General features: G+C 44.6%; 1 protein-coding gene across 1 annotated transcript in view; it reads right to left on the bottom strand.

Annotated features, from left to right (window-relative positions):
• Positions 1-26,031, bottom strand: part of LOC118362157 (ral GTPase-activating protein subunit alpha-2-like) — a 224,811-nt gene that overhangs the window by 158,191 nt on the left and 40,589 nt on the right. The window contains exon 4 of the mRNA XM_052486145.1: positions 6,635-6,692. Within this exon, the coding sequence (XP_052342105.1) occupies positions 6,635-6,692 (58 nt within the window). The remainder of the gene's footprint in view (positions 1-6,634; positions 6,693-26,031) is intronic.

Genomic DNA, 26,031 nt, shown 5'->3' with positions numbered 1-26,031 from the left:
CAATGACTCAGTACTGATACGTTTTGTATATAGCCATGTTATTACCTAGTACCCTGCACAATGACTCAGTACTGATACTTTTTGTACATAGCCATGCTATTATCTAGTACCCTGCACAATGACTCAGTACTGATACTTTCTGTATATAGCCATGTTATTACCTAGTACCCTGCACAATGACTCAGTACTGATACTTTCTGTATATAGCCATGTTATTACCTAGTACCCTGCACAATGACTCAGTACTGATACTTTCTGTATATAGCCATGTTATTACCTAGTACCCTGCACAATGACTCAGTACTGATACTTTCTGTATATAGCCATGTTATTACCTAGTACCCTGCACAATGACTCAGTACTGATACTTTCTGTATATAGCCATGTTATTACCTAGTACCCTGCACAACAACTCAGTATTGATACTTCCTGTATATAGCCATGTTATTACCTAGTACCCTGCAAAACAACTCAGTACTGATATTTTCTGTATATAGCCATGTTATTACCTAGTACCCTGCACAATGACTCAGTACTGATACTTCCTGTATATAGCCATGTTATTACCTAGTACCCTGCACAATGACTCAGTACTGATACCTCTATATAGCCATGTTATTACCTAGTACCCTGCACAACAACTCAGTATTGATACTTCCTGTATATAGCCATGTTATTACCTAGTACCCTGCAAAACAACTCAGTACTGATATTTTCTGTATATAGCCATGTTATTACCTAGTACCCTGCACAATGACTCAGTACTGATACTTTCTGTATATAGCCATGTTATTACCTAGTACCCTGCACAACGACTCAGTACTGATACCTCTATATAGCCATGTAATTACCTAGTACCCTGCACAACGACTCAGTACTGATACCTCCTCTATATAGCCATGTGATTACCTAGTACCCTGCACAATGACTCAGTACTGGTACTTCCTGTATATAGCCATGTTATTACCTAGTACCCTGCACAATGACTCAGTACTGATACTTCCTGTATATAGCCATGTTATTACCTAGTACCCTGCACAACAACTCAGTACTGATATTTTCTGTATATAGCCATGTTATTACCTAGTACCCTGCACAACAACTCAATACTGATACTTCCTGTATATTATTTTGACTCGTTATTGTTATTCCTTTTTCACTGTGTATGTATTCCACGTGTCACTATTTTTATTATTTATTTATTTTCAATCTTTAACTCTGCATTGTTGGTTAAGGACCCGTAAGTAAGCATTTCACTGTTGGTCTACACCTGTTGTTTACGAAGCTGGTGACAAATACAATTAGATTTGAGCTACAGTTAACACAGAGAGAAGAAAGTCTGTCTGTTCCATCAATACATATTGACCTTGGGGGTGGTGATAAACCAGTCAGGGAGGAAAGGCTGCTCCTTCCCCTGATGAAAATGAACATCAATTGCCTGGTGTGCATTTATGAAGCCAATCAGGTCTGTGGTAATCAAATGAGACAATACTCTGATTGCTAAATGCCTGGTTCGCCACTCATCAGGTTAAATCAATGACGCTCCCTGTGTTGGCTAAACGAAGAAAGAAAAAATTGCCAAGAGAATGGAAATGACAGGGAAGGAGAGAGAGAGAGAGGAAGATGGATCAAGATCAATTTTCCACCAGGTAATGGTCTGTGTAAATGCTTGTTTCACTAGTGGAGGGATCACTGAAACCACTGGGGCCCGTCTTCCTGTCTTACTGGATCTGACTGTAGGAGCTCCACAGCTCCTGGTCCTCCTCTCTAATTATAAGCATTCTCATCTACCCACTTTGGGCAGTAGGGTCAATAGTAGGCAGTTGTCTAGGTGAGAGGCGACTCCTTAAAGCTGGAATCTAGGTGAAACTGCCAGGTCCATTTGGAATATTTAAATCAAATCAAATTTTATTTTTCACATGCTTGGTAAACAGATGTAGACTAACAGTGAAATGCTTACATACGGGTCCTTCCCAACAATGCTGAAAGAGAGAAACTAGAGAAATAACAGAAAAGTAAAACACGTAATAATAAATACACAGTGAGTAATGATAAATCAAATCAAAATCAAATCAAATTTTATTTGTCACATACACATGGTTAGCAGATGTTAATGCGAGTGTAGCGAAATGCTTGTGCTTCTAGTTCCGACAATGCAGTGATAACCAACAAGTAATCTAACTAACAATTCCAAAACTACTGTCTTATACACAGTGTAAGGGGATAAGGAATATGTACATAAGGATATATGAATGAGTGATGGTACAGAGCAGCATACAGTAGATGGTATCGAGTACAGTATATACATATGAGATGAGTATGTAGACAAAGTAAACAAAGTGGCATAGTTAAAGTGGCTAGTGATACATGTATTACATAAGGATGCAGTAGATGATATAGAGTACAGTATATACATATGAGATGAGTATGTAGACAAAGTAAACAAAGTGGCATAGTTAAAGTGGCTAGTGATACATGTATTACATAAGGATGAAGTCGATGATGTAGAGTACAGTATATACGTATGCATATGAGATGAATAATGTAGGGTAAGTAACATTATATACGGTAGCATTGTTTAAAGTGGCTAGTGATATATTTACACCATTTCCCATCAATTCCCATTATTAAAGTGGCTGGAGTTGGGTCAGTGTCAATGACAGTGTGTTGGCTGTTTAACAGTCTGATGGCCTTGAGATAGAAGCTGTTTTTCAGTCTCTCGGTCCCAGCTTTGATGCACCTGTACTGACCTCGCCTTCTGGATGATAGCGGGGTGAACAGGCAGTGGTTCGGTGGTTGATGTCCTTGATGATCTTTATGGCCTTCCTGTAACATCGGGTGGTGTAGGTGTCCTGGAGGGCAGGTAGTTTGCCCCCGGTGATGCGTTGTGCAGACCTCACTACCCTCTGGAGAGCCTTACGGTTGAGGGCGGAGCAGTTGCCGTACCAGGCGGTGATACAGCCCGCCAGGATGCTCTCGATTGTGCATCTGTAGAAGTTTGTGAGTGCTTTTGGTGACAAGCCGAATTTCTTCAGCCTCCTGAGGTTGAAGAGGCGCTGCTGCGCCTTCTTCACGACGCTGTCAGTGTGAGTGGACCAATTCAGTTTGTCTGTGATGTGTATGCCGAGGAACTTAAAACTTGCTACCCTCTCCACTACTGTTCCATCGATGTGGATAGGGGGTGTTCCCTCTGCTGTTTCCTGAAGTCCACAATCATCTCCTTAGTTTTGTTGACGTTGAGTGTGAGGTTATTTTCCTGACACCACACTCCGAGGGCCCTCACCTCCTCCCTGTAGGCCGTCTCGTCGTTGTTGGTAATCAAGCCTACCACTGTTGTGTCGTCCGCAAACTTGATGATTGAGTTGGAGGCGTGCGTGGCCACGCAGTCGTGGGTGAACAGGGAGTACAGGAGAGGGCTCAGGACGCACCCTTGTGGGGCCCCCGTGTTGAGGATCAGCGGGGAGGAGATGTTGTTGCCTACCCTCACCACCTGGGGGCGGCCCGTCAGGAAGTCCAGTACCCAGTTGCACAGGGCGGGGTCGAGACCCAGGGTGGGGGGTACTATGGTGTTGAATGCCGAGCTGTAGTCGATGAACAGCATTCTCACATAGGTATTCCTCTTGTCCAGGTGGGTTAGGGCAGTGTGCAGTGTGGTTGAGATTGCATCGTCTGTGGACCTATTTGGGCGGTAAGCAAATTGGAGTGGGTCTAGGGTGTCAGGTAGGGTGGAGGTGATATGGTCCTTGACTAGTCTCTCAAAGCACTTCATGATGACGGAAGTGAGTGCTACGGGGCGGTAGTCGTTTAGCTCAGTTACCTTAGCTTTCTTGGGAACAGGAACAATGGTGGCCCTCTTGAAGCATGTGGGAACAGCAGACTGGTATAGGGATTGATTGAATATGTCCGTAAACACACCGGCCAGCTGGTCTGCGCATGCTCTGAGGGCGCGGCTGGGGATGCCGTCTGGGCCTGCAGCCTTGCGAGGGTTAACACGTTTAAATGTCTTATTCACCTCGGCTGCAGTGAAGGAGAGAACGCATGTTTTCGTTGCAGGCCGTGTCAGTGGCACTGTATTGTCCTCAAAGCGGGCAAAAAAGTTATTTAGTCTGCCTGGGAGCAAGACATCCTGGTTCGTGACTGGGCTGGGTTTCTTCTTGTAGTCCGTGATTGACTGTAGACCCTGCCACATGCCTCTTGTGTCTGAGCCATTGAATTGAGATTCTACTTTGTCTCTGTACTGACGCTTAACTTGTTTAATAGCCTTGCGGAGGGAATAGCTGCATTGTTTATATTCCGGGCAAGGTGTTACCAGACACCTTGCCCTGATTAAAAGCAGTGGTTCGCGCTTTCAGTTTCACGCGAATGCTGCCATCAATCCACGGTTTCTGGTTTGGGAATGTTTTTATCGTTGCTATGGGAACGACATCTTCGACGCACGTTCTAATGAACTCGCACACCGAATCAGCGTATTCGTCAATATTTCCATCTGACGCAATACGAAACATGTCCCAGTCCACGTGATGGAAGCAGTCTTGGAGTGTGGAGTCAGCTTGGTCTGACCAGCGTTGGACAGACCTCAGCGTGGGAGCCTCTTGTTTTAGCTTCTGCCTGTAGGCAGGGATCAGCAAAATGGAGTCGTGGTCAGCTTTTCCGAAAGGGGGGCGGGGCAGGGCCTTATATGCGTCGCGGAAGTTAGAGTAACAATGATCCAAGGTTTATAAAATTTAGGGAGTCTTGTTTTCAGATTAGCTTTGTTAAAATCCCCAGCTACAATGAATGCAGCCTCCGGATAAATGGTTTCCAGTTTGCAAAGAGTTAAATAAAGTTCGTTCAGAGCCATCGATGTGTCTGCTTGGGGGGGGATATATACGGCTGTGATTATAATCGAAGAGAATTCTCTTGGAAGATAATGCGGTCTACATTTGATTGTGAGGAATTCTAAATCAGGTGAACAGAAGGATTTGAGTTCCTGTATGTTTCCTTCATCACACCATGTCTCGTTAGTCATGAGGCATGCGCCCCCGCCCCTCTTCTTACCAGAAAGATGTCTATTTCTGTCGGCGCGATGCGTGGAGAAACCCGTTGGCTGCACCGCATCGGATAGCGTCTTCCCAGTAAGCCATGTTTCCGTGAAGCAGAGAACGTTGCAGTCTCTGATGTCCCTCTGGAATGCCACCCTTGCTCGGATTTCGTCAACCTTGTTGTCAAGAGAGTGGACATTGGCAAGAAGAATGCTGGGGAGTGGTGCGCGATGTGCCCTTTTTCGGAGTCTGACCAGAACACCGCCTCGTTTCCCTCTTTTTCGGAGTCGTTTCCTTGGGTCGCTGCATGCGATCCATTCCGTTGTCCTGTTTGTAAGGCAGAACACAGGATCCGCGTCGCGGAAAACATATTCTTGGTCGTACTGATGGTGAGTTGACGCTGATCTTATATTCAGTAGTTCTTCTCGACTGTATGTAATGAAACCTAAGATGACCTGGGGTACTAATGTAAGAAATAACACGTAAAAAAACAAACTGCATAGTTTCCTAGGAACGCGAAGCGAGGCGGCCATCTCTGTCGGCGCCGGAAGTACACTCAGCTACATACACGGGGTCCCAGTACTGAGTCTATGTGCAAGGGTATGAGGTAGGAAAAAGTGAATAGGCAACAGGATAAAATGCAGACTATCAGTCTTTTATCAGTCTTATGGCTTGGGGTAGAAGCTGTTCAGGGTCCTGTTGGTTCCGGACTTGGTGCATCGGTACCGCTTGCCGTGCGGCAGCAGAGAGAACAGTCTATGACTTGGGTGGCTGGAGTCTAAAAAAGTGTTCCTCAACAAAGAAGTTACTGCAAACAACGAATACATTTTTTTTCCTCAGACGTCATTGCACGCGCGATAGAACATCAGAATAGGTTTTTTGTGTGTTTTTTTTACCACACTGCTCACCTTCGCTTAGTCAGGAAAACAAAAACACGAACAATGGCGCCTGGGGAAACCAGTGGTGCTGTTTCACCGTTCAAGCATTCTACACAAACACGTACACCACCCAGGAGACCATCCCACAGAATAGCATCAGCTGAATTATGATGTGTGCAGCAAGCAGCAGGGGACTTTCCTAAAAGGGTGAGGGAAGGAGAGACAGGTTTTAGCTAGTGATTTGTGGACTGGGGAGCAGGATGCGTGTTTGGGGACTGCCGAGGGGGGGGGGGGAGCCTGCATATTTGGAGTAATAAGCCCCAGGGGTGATTGACTGTCTCACCGCTTTAGCTGCGAAACGACTGACAAACAGAAGATTATAATTGAGGTTATTGCTGGTTGCGAGGATCCCCCTGCTCGCGAGGATGAAACCGAACAAAGCATAATTCAATTACCAATTTGCATTTCAAATTAGAATCTCATTTGCATTTTTCATTTACTTCTCCTTCCACTCCTAATTACTTTCTTCTTACACGAGCCGTTTAAGCGTGGTTGTGCTGATAATCAGTGCTTCCGTGGTTTATTTTGGTGGTTGTAGCAGCAGGAGGGGAGAGAACAGGCTTTTGACTACTGTCCCCATGCAGAAGAATGCAAACCTTAGCAGTGTAGGCCTATTCAAGCCTACTATAGTACTGTAAGTAGAAACTTAGAAAGAGCTGATAAAGTGGTACGTACCTATACTGTGGAACTGCCATCGACTGTAGATTTTTTCTGGTAGAAGTTGCAGAATTTTCTGGAAAACATGAGAAATATAGTGTAACTATTAGCAAAATCTCCAAACAGACTAATCACTTATGGCAAAACAGTCACAGAGACAGAACAGAGAAACCTGATCACAAAGGGAGAAAGGAAAGTAAACATTTACTCAATAAGCTTTAAACAACTCAATGTGACAATTGTGCTAAGGGACAATGATGTACACACACAAAACGCATGGCCTTGTTGACAAGCTGCTCAGCCATACATCCTAAAAGCAGGCCAGAAGTAGAGCAGGCCTGTCAGTCAGTCAGTCAGTAGTCACTTCTCGCCCCCTCCTCCTGTGTACGTGTCTCTGGCCTGCTATAGGGATGGCCCTGGTGACACGGGGAAAACGCTGGAAATGTCATCACCTTGCCAACCATAGATTAACAACTCAATTAGAGCGTGCTGACCTTTCAGCAGGCTATCATTATTCCTCCACTGAGGGACAGGTTAACTGGGGGATGGATGGATGAGAGGAATGGGGGGAGAGAGGGATAAGAGATGACACCACTGTGGAATGCGCAGTGTGTGGCGGCCAGTCAGATAATGGCCAGTGCATTGTGGGTAATTGATGATCCACTTGGTTCACCACTCATTGCCCCTCATCATTGACCCAATAAGTCAAATACCATTTGCAATTTAGAGGTCTAAAGCCCAGTGCACGGTGCCCCTTTGAGAGAGAGCAACAGAAGAGAGAGGAGAGAAAGAAGAGAGCTGAGAGAAAAGAGAGACCTCTGAAGATGAAGTCCTCACCAGAAGTAGCAACACATGTGAGCTGAATTTGCAATGAGTCTTGAGAAAGGAAGAGTCCATACTTGCAGAGCATGTCTCCACAGCCGGAGAGAGCGAGACCAGAGCATGGATCAGTAGCCAAGAGCAGAGCTGCCACACCACATTATGCTGCGACTTAGTGGCTTCCTCACATTTGTAGTACTACCCGCTCCTCTTTCTCCCTCTTCTCCTCCACTCTGTCTCTATCCCTCTGTATGTCTCCTCCACTCTCTGTAAATCCCTCTCCTCCTCCACTCTCAGCCTCTATCCCTCTGGATGTCTCCTCCTCTCTCTGTAAATCCCTCTCCTCCTCCACTCTCAGCCTCTATCCCTCTGTATGTCTCCTCCTCTCTCTGTAAATCCCTCTCCTCCTCCACTCTCAGTCTCTATCCTATCCCTCTGTATGTCTCCTCCACTCTCTGTAAATCCCTCTCCTCCTCCACTCTCAGCCTCTATCCCTCTGTATGTCTCCTCCTCTCTCTCTGTAAATCCCTCTCCTCCTCCACTCTCAGTCTCTATCCCTCTGGATGTCTCCTCTCTCTCTGTAAATCCCTCTCCTCCTCCACTCTCAGTCTCTATCCCTCTGGATGTCTCCTCCTCTCTCTGTAAATCCCTCTCCTCCTCCACTCTCAGCCTCTATCCCTCTGTATGTCTCCTCCTCTCTCTGTAAATCCCTCTCCTCCTCCAGCCTCTATCCCTCAGCCTCCTAAATCCCTCTCCACTCTCAGCCTCTATCCCTCTGTCTCCTCCACTCTCTGTAAATCCCTCTCCTCCACTCTCAGCCTCTATCCCTCTGTATGTCTCCTCCACTCTCTGTAAATCCCTCTCCTCCTCCACTCTCAGCCTCTATCCCTCTGTATGTCTCCTCCACTCTCTGTAAATCCCTCTCCTCCTCCACTCTCAGCCTCTATCCCTCTGTATGTCTCCTCCACTCTCTGTAAATCCCTCTCCTCCTCCACTCTCAGCCTCTATCCCTCTGTATGTCTCCTCCACTCTCTGTAAATCCCTCTCCTCCTCCACTCTCAGCCTCTATCCCTCTGTATGTCTCCTCCACTCTCTGTAAATCCCTCTCCTCCTCCACTCTCAGCCTCTATCCCTCTGTATGTCTCCTCCTCTCTCTGTAAATCCCTCTCCTCCTCCACTCTCAGCCTCTATCCCTCTGTATGTCTCCTCCACTCTCTGTAAATCCCTCCTCCTCCACTCTCAGCCTCTATCCCTCTGTATGTCTCCTCCTCTCTCTGTAAATCCCTCTCCTCCTCCACTCTCAGCCTCTATCCCTCTGTATGTCTCCTCCTCTCTCTGTAAATCCCTCTTCTCCTCCACTCTCAGCCTCTATCCCTCTGTATGTCTCCTCCACTCTCTGTAAATCCCTCTCCTCCTCCACTCTCAGCCTCTATCCCTCTGTAAATCCCTCTCTCCTCCACTCTCTCTATCCCTCTGTAAATCCCTCTCCTCCTCCACTCTCAGCCTCTATCCCTCTGTATGTCTCCTCCACTCTCTGTAAATCCCTCTCCTCCTCTCTCTATCCCTCTGTATGTCTCCTCCACTCTCTGTAAATCCCTCCCTCCACTCTCAGCCTCTATCCCTCTGTACCTCTCCTCCACTCTCTGTAAATCCCTCTCCTCCTCCACTCTCAGCCTCTATCCCTCTGTATGTCTCCTCCACTCTGTATGTCTCCTCCTCTCTCTGTAAATCCCTCTCCTCCTCCACTCTCAGCCTCTATCCCTCTGTATGTCTCCTCCACTCTCTGTAAATCCCTCTCCTCCTCCACTCTCAGCCTCTATCCCTCTGTATGTCTCCTCCACTCTCTGTAAATCCCTCTCCTCCTCCACTCTCAGCCTCTATCCCTCTGTATGTCTCCTCCACTCTCTGTAAATCCCTCTCCTCCTCTCTCTGTAAATCCCTCTCCTCCTCCACTCTCAGCCTCTATCCCTCTGTACCTCTCCTCCTCTCTCTGTAAATCCCTCTCCTCCTCCACTCTCAGTCTCTTTCCCTCTGTATGTCTCCTCCACTCTGTATGTCTCCTCCACTCTCTGTAAATCCCTCTCCTCCTCCACTCTGTATGTCTCCTCCGCTCTCTGTATGTCTCTTCCTCCCTCTGTAAATCCCTCTCCTCCTCCACTCTGTCTCTTTCCCTCTGTATGTCTCCTCCGCTCTCTGTATGTCTCCTCCGCTCTCTGTATGTCTCCTCCTCCCTCTGTAAATCCATCTCCTCCTCCTCCACTCTCTGTAAATCCCTCTCCTCCTCCACTCTCAGTCTCTAACCCTCTGTATGTCTCCTCAACTCTCTGTATGTCTCCTCCTCCACTCTCAGCAAATCCCTCTCCTCCTCCATTCTCAGTCTCTTTCCTCTGTATGTCTCCTCCACTCTCTGTATGTCTCCTCCTCCACTCTCAGCAAATCCCTCTCCTCCTCCACTCTCAGTCTCTTTCCCTCTGTATGTCTCCTCCACTCTCTGTATGTCTCCTCCTCCACTCTCAGCCTCTATCCCTCTGTATGTCTCCTCCTCTCTCTGTAAATCCCTCTCCTCCTCCACTCTCAGTCTCTTTCCCTCTGTATGTCTCCTCCGCTCTCTTTATGTCTCCTCCTCCTCTGTAAATCCCTCTCCTCCTCCATTCTCAGCCTCTATCCCTCTGTATGTCTCCTCCTCTCTCTCTATCTCAGTCTCTATCCCTCTGTATGTCTCCTCCACTCTCTGTATGTCTCCTCCTCCACTCTCAGCCTCTATCCCTCTGTATGTCTCCTCCTCTCTCTGTAAATCCCTCTCCTCCTCCACTCTCAGTCTCTTTCCCTCTGTATGTCTCCTCCGCTCTCTGTATGTCTCCTCCTCCCTCTGTAAATCCCTCTCCTCCTCCACTCTCAGCCTCTATCCCTCTGTATGTCTCCTCCACTCTGTATGTCTCCTCCACTCTCTGTAAATCCCTCTCCTCCTCCACTCTCAGCCTCTATCCCTCTGTATGTCTCCTCCACTCTGTGTAAATCCCTCTCCTCCTCCACTCTCAGTCTCTTTCCCTCTGTATGTCTCCTCCACTCTGTATGTCTCCTCCACTCTCTGTAAATCCCTCTCCTCCTCCACTCTCAGCCTCTATCCCTCTGTATGTCTCCTCCACTCTCTGTAAATCCCTCTCCTCCTCCACTCTCAGCCTCTATCCCTCTGTATGTCTCCTCCACTCTCTGTAAATCCCTCTCCTCCTCCACTCTCAGCCTCTATCCCTCTGTATGTCTCCTCCACTCTCTGTAAATCCCTCTCCTCCTCTCTCTGTAAATCCCTCTCCTCCTCCACTCTCAGCCTCTATCCCTCTGTACCTCTCCTCCACTCTGTGTAAATCCCTCTCCTCCTCCACTCTCAGTCTCTTTCCCTCTGTATGTCTCCTCCACTCTGTATGTCTCCTCCACTCTCTGTAAATCCCTCTCCTCCTCCACTCAGTATGTCTCCTCCGCTCTCTGTATGTCTCTTCCTCCCTCTGTAAATCCCTCTCCTCCTCCACTCTGTCTCTTTCCCTCTGTATGTCTCCTCCGCTCTCTGTATGTCTCCTCCGCTCTCTGTATGTCTCCTCCTCCCTCTGTAAATCCATCTCCTCCTCCTCCACTCTCTGTAAATCCCTCTCCTCCTCCACTCTCAGTCTCTAACCCTCTGTATGTCTCCTCAACTCTCTGTATGTCTCCTCCTCCACTCTCAGCCTCTATCCCTCTGTATGTCTCCTCCTCTCTCTGTATGTCTCCTCCTCTCTCTGTAAATCCCTCTCCTCCTCCACTCTCAGTCTCTTTCCCTCTGTATGTCTCCTCCACTCTCTGTATGTCTCCTCCTCCACTCTCAGCCTCTATCCCTCGGTATGTCTCCTCCTCTCTCTGTAAATCCCTCTCCTCCTCCACTCTCAGTCTCTTTCCCTCTGTATGTCTCCTCCGCTCTCTGTATGTCTCCTCCTCCCTCTGTAAATCCCTCTCCTCCTCCATTCTCAGCCTCTATCCCTCTGTATGTCTCCTCCTCTCTCTGTATCTCAGTCTCTATCCCTCTGTATGTCTCCTCCTCTCTCTGTATGTCTCCTCCTCTCTCTGTATGTCTCCTCCTCTCTCTGTAAATCCCTCTCCGTGATAGAAACAGAAATGTGACAGACAGCAATCACTCCTGGTGCCTGCCTGTGGGACTGTGTGTCCCTGTTTCCTGGTTGACTCCTCTCTGATTCTGAGCATGATGACACGTCCCCCTCTCTATTGCACCTATTGATGCAGGTTGTACATTAAATCAAAAATCAAAATCAACTAACATTTATTTATATAGCCCTTTGTACATCAGCTGATATCTCAAAGTGCTGTACAGAAACCCAGCCTAAAACCCCAAACAGCAAGCAATGCAGGTGTAGAAGCACCTTAGACATCCCCAGTTCCCAGCATGGACACACTCCTTGGAGCAGAGACTCCCCGTGGTGGTGGGAATAGCAGCTGCAACAATGGGACTATACTGGCTGATATGAAGCCAGTATAGTCGGTTAGGACATCTACTTTGTGCATGACTTCCGACTTCAACTGTACATGATCCACACTTACACCATGCCCAAACCGTACGTCCTCGTACGTCCACAAATTGATTTTGTCCACCCACACCAAACACGATCACAACACGCAGGTTGAAATATCAAAACAAACTCTGAACCAATTATATTAATTTGGGGACAGGTCGAAAAGCATTAAACATTTATGGCAATTTAGCTAGCTAGATTGCAGTTGCTAGCTATTTAGCTAGCTTGCTGTTGTTGGCTAATTTGTCCTGGGATATAAACGTTGAGTTGTTATTTTACCTGAAATGCACAAGGTCCTCTACTCCGACAATTAATCCACACATAAAAGAGTAAACCGAATCGTTTCTAGTCATCTCTCCTCCTTCCAGGCTTTTTCTTCTTTGGACTTTATATGGCATCTAACTTTCATAATAAGGTGTATTACCACAACTGACTGACCGACCCCAGTTCATCTTTCAATCACCCACGTGGGTATAACCAATTAGGAGATGGAACGTGGGTATCTGCTTCTATAAACCAATGAGGAGATGGGAGATGCAGGACTTTGCAGAACTGACTTCTATTTTAGAGCTTGGCAACGTAGACGCTCGTTGGCTCGCGCGGACAGTGTTGGGTGCAATGATTTTAATAACATGTATGTGTAAATCTATTTTTGCGACCGGAGGGGTGTGTTCTGCATGTTAGGTTTCCAGCCACAGGGTGAACATGACACTTCTACCAGAGGTGGCCCACAAGGGCTTTCCAGCATTCACAGACACCCTTAGGAGAACATTGCAGACTATGTTTTTTGTCATTGTGCCACTGATTGAAGCTTAATTTGACACAACAATGAGAAAGTCTGGAGTTTCAATGAGAAAGAGAGAGAGAGCGAGCGAGAGCTATTTTTGTAGGGCAGTCAGTCACAGCGGAGTTTATGATTGAACGGCATTGCAGTCATTCGAACATAACAGCCCAGAGACCACCTGCAGGTGACTAGAGGGCAAATCAAAGTTTACAGAAGTATTCATTACAGCTGAAAAACATCCCCACAGCATGATTTTGCCACCAACATGCTTCACCGTAGGGATGATGCCAGGTTTCCTCCAGACATGATGGTTGGCATTCAGGCCAAAGAGTTGGTTTCATCAGAGCAGAGAATCTTGTTTAGTCTGGTCTTAAGAGTCTTTAGGTGCCTTTTGGCAAACTCCAAGCGGGCTGTCGTGCACATTTACTGAGGAGTGACTTTCGCCTGGCCACTCTACCATAAAGGTCTGATTGGTGGAGTGCTGCATAGATGGTTGTCCTTCTAGAAGGTTCTCCCATCTCCACAGAGGGACTCTAGAGCCCTATCAGAGGAACTATCTTGGTTCTTGGTCACCTTCTCCTCCGATTACTCAGTTTGGCCGGGCGGCCAGCTCTGGAAATAATCTTGGTGGTTCCAAACTTCTTCCATTTAAGAATGATGGAGGCCACTGAGTTCTTGGGGACCTTCAATGCTGCAGGAATTTGTTGGTACCCTTCCCCAGATCTGTGCCTCGACACAATCCTGTCTCGGAGCTCTACGGACAATTCCTTCAACCTCATGGCTTGGTTTTCACTCTGACATGCACTGTCAACTGTGGGATCTTATATAGACCGGTGTGTGTCTTTCCAACTCATGTCCAATCAATTGAATTTACCACAGGTGGACTCCAATCAAGTTGTAGAAACATCAAGGATGATCAATGGAAACAGGATGCACCTGAGCTCAATTTCGAGTCTCATAGCAAAGGGTCTGAATACTTATGCAAATAAGGAATATCTGTTTGTTTAAAAATATATATATATTATAAATTAGGAAACATTTCTAAAACCTGTTTTCACATTGTCATTATGGTGTATTGTGTGTAGATTGCTGAGGAGTTAATTTATTTAATCCATTTCAGAATAAAGCTGTAATTTATCAAAATGTGGAAAAAGTCAAGGGGTTTGAATATTTTCCCAAGGCACTGTAGCCTACAGCCTATCAAATAGTAGTCTGGATTTAGGCCAACTGGTTAGCCTAAGTAGCCAAATAAAGGATTTAAAAAAAAAGTTTATCTACATTCTGTATTATAGAGACGTTCAAGAAATGTGTTAATTCTACTCTCTAACCAGTAGCTGGCAGCAACACAATACACTGCAGCTCCTCCTCAAGCTAATGATTACCAATCTGATCAGATTCACATAGGCCAGTTCTCTTTACTCCAAGTTAAAGGCAAACTAAACTGAATTCGCTGAACCTTACATTTCATAGAACATCTTAAAAATAATCCAGTGACTGTTGCCCAACAGATACATTTGGACAAAAATAGCAACCTGTAAAATGCATGCCTAAGCCTTCCTCTATACAGCAATGGATCACAGGAAAATGTAGGCCTAGTCTACACTGCCAACCTACATAGTAAGTAGAGTAGGCCTAAATTTATTGGAACGAATTGCAAAAATCACTGAAGCTGGAGTCTTATATCTCCCTCTCTAACTTTAAGCATTAGATGTCAGAGCAGCTTACCGACCACTATAACTGTACACAGCCAATCTGTAAATAGCACAACCAACTACCTCATCCCCATATTATTAATTACCCTTTTGCACCCCAGTATCTCTACCTGCATATCATCTTCTAAATGGTAATTATTTTGCCTCTATGGCCTATTTATTGCTTTACCTCCCTACTCTTCTACATTTGCACACACTGTACATACATTTTTCCATTGTCTTATTGACTGGACGTTTGTTTATGTACCTCTGTGTTGTTTTTGTCCCACTGTTTGCTTTTTCTTGGCCAGGTCTCAGTTGTAAATGAGAACTTGTTCTCAACTGGCCTACCTGGTTAAATAATAAAACATTAAAAAATGAAAAATGGTATAACATTTAATCCAAACACCTGTCAATCCTAATCCAAACAGGAGAGGACGAAAATGCATAACATATCGTCAGTACATGCATGTTCATTATCCTGAAGCATTTTGTAGATAACAAGCTAATAAAAAGCTTTAAGCTCTTCTACCTTTGATGTGCACCAAGGGGGAGAGGAGGCCATTAGCCCAGAGACAGAGACCGAGTAGAGGTACTGATGGGCACCAAGGGGGAGAGGAGGCCATTAGCCCAGAGACAGAGACCGAGTAGAGGTACTGATGGGCAGCCATGATACAGGTTGATATTCTTTTATTCATGACCTACTTGGACAATTTACATACCCAGTACTTTAATGGTCTGGCTCTGAACGGAACAATTAAACTGTCATCAATCCCAGACAATCGTACTGTAAGACTAACCCAGTAAATAATGAGAGCTGTGTAAGCCAAGCACTGTCCTGTCCCCTCCCCTCCCCTCCCTGCATTCTGGACTGGGGCTTTCCCAGTATGGACAGCAGAGCAGACCTAAGCTCAGAGTGCTGAGTCGGGGGCTGGATGACAGATGGCTGGGTCAGAATCAGGTCGCAGCCAAGGGACTCAGACTGGGGCAGCAGACACACACAGTTCGCTCTAAAAAATTTCCCTGGTCACAGAACCACAGGTTCACAGCCAGTCCCATAACCTCTAACCTGGTCACATAACCACATTCAGTCTCATAACCTCTAATCTGGTCACATAACCTCTAACCTCCTCACAGAACCACAGCCAGTCCCATAACCCCTAGGACAGCCTAAACCCATTCCTGACTCAATCTCTCTCTGGAAAAAACTAGGGCCTGTAGGACCTGCCTTGTTGATAGTGCTGTTAAGGCAAAGTAGCGCTTTATTATGGACAGACTTCTCCCCATCTTAGCTACTGTTTCATCAAGATGTTTTGACCATGACAGTTTACAATCCAGGGTTATGGCAAGCAGTTCAGTCATCTCAGCTTGCTCAATTTCCTTATTATTCATTACAAGATTTAGGTGAGGTTTAGTGAATTATTTGTCCCAAATACAATGCATTAAGTTTTTTGAAATATTTATATAAATAAATATTTAACTTATTCCTTGCCACCCATTCTGAAATTAACTGTAGCTCTTTGTTAAATGTTGCAGTCATTTCAGTTGCTGTAGTAGCTGACGTGTATAGTGTTGAGTCATCCGCATACATACATAGACACACTGACTCAAAGCGTTTCAGAGATTTTCATCTGTTACGAGCAAATGAGAGATTTTTTAAAACTTGTTTCATAAACTACATATGCTGACGTGGGCTATTTAAAATAAAATTCTGGGATGCTTCATTGTTTTTATTGCTTTACTGGGAAGCTATGCACAGGTAGATATGCTCATGTTATTTATGTTAGTGCAAAGTGAGTTGCATACAGTGGAATTCCTACCAGGTCTCACCACCTCAGTGAGAGCACCATCACTCTGGTTCATAGGCACATGATTACTGCATACAATAACTGTGGGCATTCAACTACAGCAGCAAATAATATGGAATTCATTGAAAAGTGTGTAGCCTGAAGACTGATGCCTATGTCCCCAGGGCTAATATTATAAATTAAGGCTTCAAATTCACATTCAAGTCAGGTGCTACACGCACAAAACCTATAGCAGATACAACTAGATTCAGCCGTGGGACAATTTCTTATTGCGCTGTGGTCAGGAACATAATGACAAATCATTTGTAGACCGCAAATTGATAGTAGGAAGTCCAAACAGATATAATATTATAACTCTGACCTAAAGCGTCTACATCTGGGTCTGGACCCGTTACGTGAACTACTGAAACGACCTCGTCATTAACTGATCGGCCCGCCCGTAGACTAAGGGCAGATACTGTGTAGTCAGTGTGCACCTATTCTAATGTATGAAGTATCGGCTGCAGTGGCCTAGCCAAAGCCTGCTCCCTCTTGGCAGTGAGGGCAAAGTGAGGAGGTCATGTGGAGAACAGGTCGAGGTTGGGAGAAAGCAGGCATTATGCTCACTGCCCATCTGGGTGTGAAGGCAGGCGAGTGTTTTATTGGAGGCAGGCAGGGTTTATCAAGTTGAACAAGTGGTATTCACAGCATGTCTTAGCAAACACGCAGCGTGTCCTCTGCTTTTATGTCTGGCTGTGGAATCTCCTCTGATGATTTGACCCATGCCAAATCGTTCTAGTTTCCTGCGGGGGAATAGGTTTTGTCGTGCCCTCTTCAAGACAGGCTTGGTGTGTTTGGACCATTCTAGTTTGTTGTTGATGTGGACACTAAGGAACTTGAAGCTCTCAACCTGCTCCAATACAGCCTCGTCGATGAGAATGGGGGCGTGCTCGGTCCTCCTTTTACTGTAGTCCACAATCATCTCCTTAGTCTTGGTTACGCTGAGGGATAGGTTGTTATTCTGGCACCACACGGCCAGGTCTCTGACCTCCTCCTCCTGTTCCTTTTGTCCAGGTCGGAAAGGGCAGTGTGGAGTGCAATAGAGATGGCATCATCTATGGATCTGTTTGGGTGGTATGCAAATTGGAGTGGGTCTAGGGTTTCTGGGATAATGGTGTTGATGTGACCATTACCAACCTTTCAAAGTACTTCATGGCTACGGACGTGAGTGCTACGGGTCTGTAGTCATTTAGGCAAGTTGCCCTTGCGTTCTTGGGCACAGGGACTATGGTGGTCTGCTTGAAACATGTTGCCATTACAGACTCAATCAGGGACATGTTGAAAATGTCAGTGAAGACACCTGCCAGTTGGTCAGCACATGCCCGGAGCACACGTCCTGGTAATCTGTCTGGCCCCGCAGCCTTGTGTATGTTGACCTGTTTAAAGGTCTTACTCACGTCGGCTACGGAGAGCGTGATCACACAGTCGTCCGGAACAGCTGATGCTCTCATGCATGCCTCAGTGTTGCTTGCCTCGAAGCGCTCATGGAAGTATTTTAGCTCGTCCGGTAGGCTCGTGTCACTGGGCAGCTCGCAGCTGTGCTTCCCTTTGTAGTCTGTAATAGTTTCCAAGCCCTGCCACATCAGACGAGCGTCAGAGCCGGTGTAGTACAATTTGTTCTTAGTCCTGTATTGACGCTTTGCCTGTTTGATGGTTCGTCGCAGGGCATAGCAGGATTTCTTGTAAGCTTCCGGTTTAGAGTCACACACATTGAATGTGGAAACTCTACCCTTTAGCTCAGTGTGAATGTTGCCTGTAATCCATAACACACAGAAGACACGTCAACCAGGCCCAGACATGGTTTGATGGAGAGGGAACCTGTAGCCTAGCTTCTCATCGTTCCTTGGAGAGCCGAGACAATTGGAGCTAGTAGCTTTCTACTTTTAGTGAGGAACCTGAAGTCTTACAGGAATTAATTCCTAAAGTGGGATATTGAAGGCAGAGAGATTCTTTATTCTTAGCCCGTCTGTCAAACAGCATTAAAGTGTGTCACAAGCATGGTGTATTCAATAATGGCTTCGTCCCTGCAGCCATCTAGTCACACACAGCTCTGTAGTGTCTGGGGCTGCTGCTTATTTTACGATTGATTGATTAGCGTAACTCAAACTAATGATATGGATTTGCCACTGGAAATAAGGCAATTGCAGCACATCATACAAATGTATACAAATTTAAATGTGAGTACAAAGACACTGCACAGAATCAACAACAGGCACATTCCCTCCCTTGAGAACAGAAGAAAACGAACCTGTGCACACCTTTTAAGTTTAGTTTATTAATTTGACCATTTAAAAAAAAAACAAGCACACATAACTTGAAAAAGCCATACATGCACATTAATAAAATCATCGAGTATAACACACAAAGTCTGGGACTTATTTCTATTGTGTGGTCCTCTTGAGACAAGATGGCTAAACAGGATGGAACACAGTATGACAGTGAAATAATAAAACTAAAACAAAGAAGAACATCTATCTCATCATTCCAGTTACATCATAGGGGTTATTCATATGGGCACAGAAGACATCAAACATATTTTTACTTTATGTTTAAAGCTGTCCAGAGAGGACGTTGTTTTTATAGGCAGAGGCAACATATTCCATTCTGAGGCTCCCGTATACAAGAAAGTACCTTTCCCAGCATTACTCCTGAACCTGTATAAGCACACATCAGCAACACCTGATCTAACACGAGGAAAGTAATCACTTAGATATCTGGGCGCAGAACCATAAATACTCCTGTAAACCAAACCTAGTCTAATCTGGGACACCCTAGCCTCAAACAGGCAGCCAGTTTAGTTCCTGAAAGCAGCTCCTGCCCATGTGAGTATGCGGACTCACCTTCAATACTACCACGATCAGCTTATTTCTTGGCTATCTGGAGCTTCCGCTTAATCAGTTTAGATAAGTCCCCAAACCAGGAAGTACTAGCATAGTCAAAATGGCATTGAATGAGGGCAGTAGCTCACACTTTCATGGAGTCCTTATCAAGCAGCTTGGACTTTCTAGCCAAAAAGTTAGTCCTGTCATTAACCTTCCCTAGCACCTCATTGGCCATGCTCACACCTTCCAAGCTTCCATCAAGGATACATCCCAAGTAGCTAACAAAGGTTTTAGTAGTCAGCACCTCACCCCCTTAACTCCACTATGATTTCAGACAACCTACACAATTTAGGTCTGGATCCAAAAATAATTGCTTCAGTTTTCCATAAGTGCAGAGATAGCAAATGGCTTGGAGATAATAAGCTAAGGTTAGTAAGCTTTGTGCTAAGTATGCTCTCCAACAGTTTTACTTTTGTGAGACACCAGAAGTGTAGAGTCATCAGCATAAAAAAAAGACAGCAAGAACAGCAAGCATCTTTCATATCATTAATATACAATAACAACAGCCCAAGCACACCCCCCTGCAGAATGCCATTGGTTGTCACTCATTGGTTTTGCCTGAGACAGTGAACCATTAACCTCTACTACTTGCTCCCTTCCTGATAAATAGGACTTTACCCAGCCTAGAGGGATACTGCTTAACCCCAGTGCCTCCAGTTTGGAGATTAGGAGACCGTGGTAAACGGTATCAAAGGCCTTCTGTAGGTCAAGCAGTACCATTCCACACAGATTTCCCTCATCAATCTCTTTCCTGTTGAAGTCAGTCAAGTAAAGTAGACATGAATCAGTGGAGTATGTTTTTCTAAACCCTGACTGAAAATAATACATTAGACCCTGTTTGTTAACATATTCATACATTTGCTCATGTACAATTCTCTCCAGGATATTTGGTGTTACACAAAGGATAGATACAGGCCTATAATTCCCAGGGTCACACTTTATCACCTTCTTATACAGAGGTATAACTTTAGCTTGTTTCATGTCCCTGGGAAAGGTGCCTTGTTCAAGAGAGAGATTAACGATATGCGCAATACAAGGGCCAATTTTCTCAGTAGAATCTATAAGAAACCTTGTAGGAATATTATCCAGGCCTGTGGCTTTGGAGCATTTAAGCTCTGCCAGCATACTGACTATTTTGGCCGTTGCTGCCTTTGCAAAAGAAAACGAGTTTGGCTGAATCCCTAACTCTACATAATACTTCTTGATTTGGTTGCTTCCATACAACCCAGAACTGGTGGGCAGCTTGCTAACCAGCTTGCTGGCAACAGAAGTAAAAAAAATAGTTGAATTAATTTGCAACCTCTGCTTTTTCATATACCATCTCCCCCTTGATGTTCAACCCAATACTGTTTAGTTTGTTTTTGGTGGTACTACTACAGCCTAGTTCCTTAAATGATTTCCAAAGATTTTTAGGGTCATTTTTGTTCTCAATTATTTTCTTAGCAAAGTAACCCCTCTTAGCTTCATCCATCCTCCTCTGTGCTTCATTTCTGTGATGTTTATATAGGACAACATCAGGCTACTCTTTAGAGTTCTTACATTTTTTAAAGGCCTTATTCCTTGCTTGGATAGATTCTAGAATCTCATGATTAAATCAAGTTCTAGATCTCTGCTTTACCCTGACCCGTCTAATGGGAGACATCACATTCACCACATCAAGGAATCTACATTTAAAGACTTCCCAGGCACCGTCTACCCCAACACTACCTAGCACAAGTGACCAGTCAATTTTACCCACTTCCTCCCTAAACTTTTCAACACAGAATTAAAAATCTTCCTTGTACAAAATGTAATACAATGATCACTGATTCCATATACTATTACTCCACTCTGCGATATTTTAGATTTATCAGACACCAAAATGAAGTCAATCGTACTTTGCACTGTTTCACATATTCTGTTGGGATACCTTCTTTTGAAACCTTCTATGAGCTTATTCCAAGCCTGCACAATCTATCCCCTTACACTGTAAAGTGAATCATTTTTAGGGCTAACACAATACGACACACATTAGTGCTAAGTGTATGCATGTGTGCTCGCAGGTAGACATGGATATCAAATCCATACAGTACATCCATACAGTATACAGTACATCCATACAGTATTATCAGAGAGAAGGGAACACAACGTGTCAGCTGAAGATCAAAGCTGTCTGTATCAGTCCTGTACACACCACTCAGAGTGAGCTTATCTTCTCAGCACACTGGAAAAGCACACGGCCACTGCAGACTGGAGCTAAAAGGGGACACACTGGGGTTAAGCTGCTTTCAATATTAGTTATTTTTCAAAGGATAACCTATAAGTATTTAAAAGGCATGTGGAATCTGAAGCCATATGACTGTGTGTAGACAGACTCCTCATACTGGAGAGTCAGGCTGAGAAATCCAGACTGAAATCTAGCTTCATTCCACATGGACAGACAGAGAGCACTTCCTGTCAATACCAGGCTGGATGTCAGCTTGACTGGGGCCCAGGTTTAAAAATGCATGGAGATAGAAGTTCAGTCAGGCGAAAGTGGAGGTAAGGTATCACAAATAGAGTTTGAACTCAGTTTGTTAAAGTTCTCACTCAACAGTCAATGCAGGAGAAAGACTGAGCAGCCTACTGGGTCAATAACATACAGAGGACACTGCATACACCTGCAATACCAACATGCCAATAAAGCACGACACATACAGCATGTTCTGCACCTCACACCAGTAACAGTGTGTGTGTGTGTGTGTGGTGTGTAAATAAGAAGCCAACTGCAGTGAAACATGATAATATAGGGGACTGATTGAGTATGCCTGGGTAGCTCTCTGACAGAGTTGAGTGTAGGTCTGCTGACACCGTTTGGCCGTGGTCTCACACGAAGACCAGTAGGCCACATGTCCAGACCAATCATCTTCCTCTGTCCTACCCTGCTAGACTGACATCTATTGGCACAATGCGAAGACCACTCCCCTCACTAGGGCTGTGATGATACCAGTATGACAATAAAATGTACATGGAAAAAACAAAAACATGAAGCAGACCAGACACTTTGGTCCTTTAAAAATCTGCTGTATGGTATATATTATGTGCTATCGATTGGAAATAAATACATGTGACTCTGGATGACAACATTATGTTGATTTCCAACATTAGGGATGTTTTTCTAAAGAAGTTAAATCCACTTAGTGTGTCGTTTCCTTGCTACAATATTAATGAGTATCGCGATACTGGTATTGTCCTGGCCCTACCCCTCACAGACTCCATTCCCACTGAAAGGACCAAACTGCTCCTCTCTCAACCACTCGTCCTGATCCAGAGACTCCCAGTCAGCCCTGCCCCGAGCAATTGTTACTGGAGAGCTGCCTGTTTATATTGGAAACTGGAGCTGCCGTTTCAGTCAGGTGGGGAAACAACGTGGGGGACTTTAACCTCCAGGAGAGGCACCAGAGCATGAAGAATGACAGCACAACACTCACCTCTACTGAACAAAAACACACAAATACAGTACAAAGCAAGATGTCTGCCATCTCTGTGTGCTACCTTCAACACCAGTGGAAAACTAACGGGGTCTATTTATTCCTTAACAGTCCGCTTTCTTTTTCTGTTTGAGGTGAATTCAGGAAATAGGCAGACGGGTGGAATCAGCATAGGGCTGGGAATTGTCAGGGACCTCACGATACGATATTATAACGATACTTAGGTGCCGATACGATACACATTGCGATTTTCACGATTCTATACGTATTGCAATTTTTTTTTTCAATTTAAAGTTTTATTAAGTTCTTGTTTTTCAATCAACCAACAAAACACATTCCACATTCACAGATGTGACAGGCTTTAAAAAAAGAAAAATACATAATACAATAAAAATAATAATACATTTGAAAAAATTAAAATAAAAAAATGAATGATAAAGTCAAATAAAAGCATTTATTTTTCTTAATCTATATATTTTCCTTGGTACACACACACACACACACACACACACACACACACATACATATACACACATACACACATACACACATACATACATACATACATACACATACATACATACATACATACACATACAAAACATACATACATACACACACACATAAAATAAAAACACAAAACAAAAAAATATAACACTTGCAGCAGCACTATCAAGGTTCTTATCAGCTATTTCAAGCATTCGCTGAGACACAACATGTATCTGCGCATTTCCCTAGTCACCCCGTTCACTCTGTCCAGTTTGAAATATAGTTGAATAGTGGAGACCAGAGTCTATCAAACTTGGGCTGTCTCTTGTGGAGGTCATAAGTGAGCTTTTCAAGAGGAAGAAAGTCAACAATCTGGTCAATCCACATTTTAAATGTAGGAGGGGTATTAGAGGCCCACAATAGAAGAATACATTTCTTAGCAAAGTATGTAATAGTCATAAGCAAATTTTCTCTGTCAGGATCAAGAACAAAGTCCTGCTGGGCATTAAGAAGATAGATACACGGGGTCATATCAAACTGTACCTCTAGTATTTTCTGTGCAGAAGTATGTACAGATTGCCAGAATCTGGCAATCACCCTACAGCTCCAAAATACATGCATATACGTTCCACTTTCAGAGGTACATCTTTTACAGTTAGGAGACATATCTGTTTTCATTCTATGGGGTCTCAAAGGAGTATAATAAAATTTGTACAAAAATTTGTAATCAGATTCTTTCATTTATACACTGGTAGAGGAGCAGTATACCCTGTCGCAAACCTCCGCCCATAACTCATCACTGATAGTCAGACCAAGGTCCTTTTCCCAGATTATTTTCAAAGGAGTAAAGGAGGAGCTTCCTTTCTCAGAAAGGAGTCTATAGATGTAAGATATTTTGCCTTTAATGGATTGTGCTGTGACAAGAAGGGTTTCAACTTCATTCAACTGAGTTCTAAACCTCTTGGAGGTAAATGTGGAAATTACATGTTTCATTTGAAGATATAAAAAAAAAAAAAAAATGGGATCTTGGCACATCGAATTCACTGCAGAGCTCTTGAAAGGATTTCAGTGGTGGTTTTCTGATGAAATAGGTCTGAAAAGGTCCTGGTTCCTAGAGTATGCCAAAGATTAAAGTTGGCATCCCTCAGGGCTTTTGGCAAGTCTGGGGTGCCTACTATAGGCGAGTGAGAACATATATTTGGGAGGAAATGCCCAGGTATTTCTTACAGTCCCTCCACGCTAGTTGCCCACTTCACTAAAGTTATTAATGAATATAATTGAGCTTAAGTGCAATGAACCACAGGATTGGGCTTCTATCTGAATCCACATCGACTCTTGTCTGTTTGTGATCCATGTTAGCATGTTGCAGATTTGGGCAGACCAGTAGTACAATTGAAGGGAGGGAAGGGCAAGACCGCCTTAAGATTCAGGTTTTGATAAAGTGGAAAACTTGATCCTAGGTTTTTTATTGCCCCATATAAATTTGGTGATGCTTTGGTTAGTTGTTTTGAAAAAGGAGACTGGGAGATAGCATGGGAGCATCTGAAATAAGTAGTTCAGTCTAGGGAGGACGTTCATACGGATGACATTAATTCTTCCTACTAAGCTAATTGGGAGGGAGATCCAGGTTTGGAGATCGTTCTTGATTCGATCCAGGAGTGGAAGATAATTTTCCTTAAAAAGGCTATTCAGATCTGGTGTTATGAAGATCCCGAGGTATTGAAACCCCTGTGTTTTCCATTGGAAAGGACAAAGTGTCTTCATAGAGCTGGTGAGTGTAATATTGAGAGGGCAGACAGTGGCTTTGTTAAAATTGATCTTATAACCTGAAAACTTGCCATACTGAGCAATTGTGTGTAAAATGAGGGAGGGATTTCTCAGGGTTGGATATGTAGAGCAAGACATCGTCCGCATAAAGCGAAATCTTGTGCTGCAAGGCCGCCTGCAGAAACACCCATAATACTTGGATTGCTCCTTATCAGCTCTGCCAGAGGCTCCGCCCCCAACAAGTAGAGCAGCGGGGACAGCGAGCACCCTTGTCTTGTGCCCCGTTCCAGAGGGAATCTGTCAGAGTTCAGTCCATTAGTAGTCACCATGGCATTTGGATGAGAGTATAGTGATTTGATCCATTTAATAAAATTTGGGCCCATATTGAACTTTTCTAAGACTGAAAACAGAAAGCTCCACTCCATCCTGTCAAACACCTTCTCAGCATCCAGTGAAGCCAGCAGGACAGGGGTCTTCTGTGCGTTTACTTGATCAATAATATCAAAAAGACAGCGAATGTTATCAGAAGAGTATCTGTCTCTAATAAATCCAGTTTGGTCCGCTTTTATTATTTTGGGAAGAAGAGTGTTTAGTCTTTTGGCGAGCAATTTGGTAATTACTTTATAGTCGAAATCCAACAAGCTTATGGGCCGGAAGGACGAGCAGGATAGGGGGTCCTTGTCCTTTTTTAGCAACACTGTAATGCGAGCTGTGTGCATTGAGTCTGGGAGAACTCAGTTTTCGCAAAAATCCTCCAGCATTGGCATGAAGATAGGGCTGAGCTGGGGCCAAAAAGCTTTGTAGAACTCTGGGGAATCCATCTGGGCCTGGGGACTTATTAGGTGGCATGGAGGTAATTGCCTCCAGGATCTCCTCAGGAGTGAAGGGGGAGTTGAGATCTTCTTGGTCGGTCTCTGATAGTTTAGGTAGTGAGATTCCCTCTAGGAAAGAGTGGAGTTCTGCCTCCGTGTGTTTTCTCTCAGAGGTATATAGTTTGCAGTTAAAATCATGAAAAGTTAAATGGATCTTTTTTGGGTCATATGTGACCTCGTCCTCTGCTGTTCGGATAGCCATGATTGTACGCTCTGACTGCTCCTTTTTTCATTGGTAAGCAAGCAATCTACTGGGCCTATT

The sequence above is a fragment of the Oncorhynchus keta genome, chromosome 29 (assembly GCF_023373465.1).
Source record: "Oncorhynchus keta strain PuntledgeMale-10-30-2019 chromosome 29, Oket_V2, whole genome shotgun sequence".
NCBI lineage: Eukaryota > Metazoa > Chordata > Actinopteri > Salmoniformes > Salmonidae > Oncorhynchus > Oncorhynchus keta.
The sequence above is the reverse complement of the archived record's forward strand: the minus strand, read 5'-3'. Positions and strand labels throughout refer to the sequence as shown.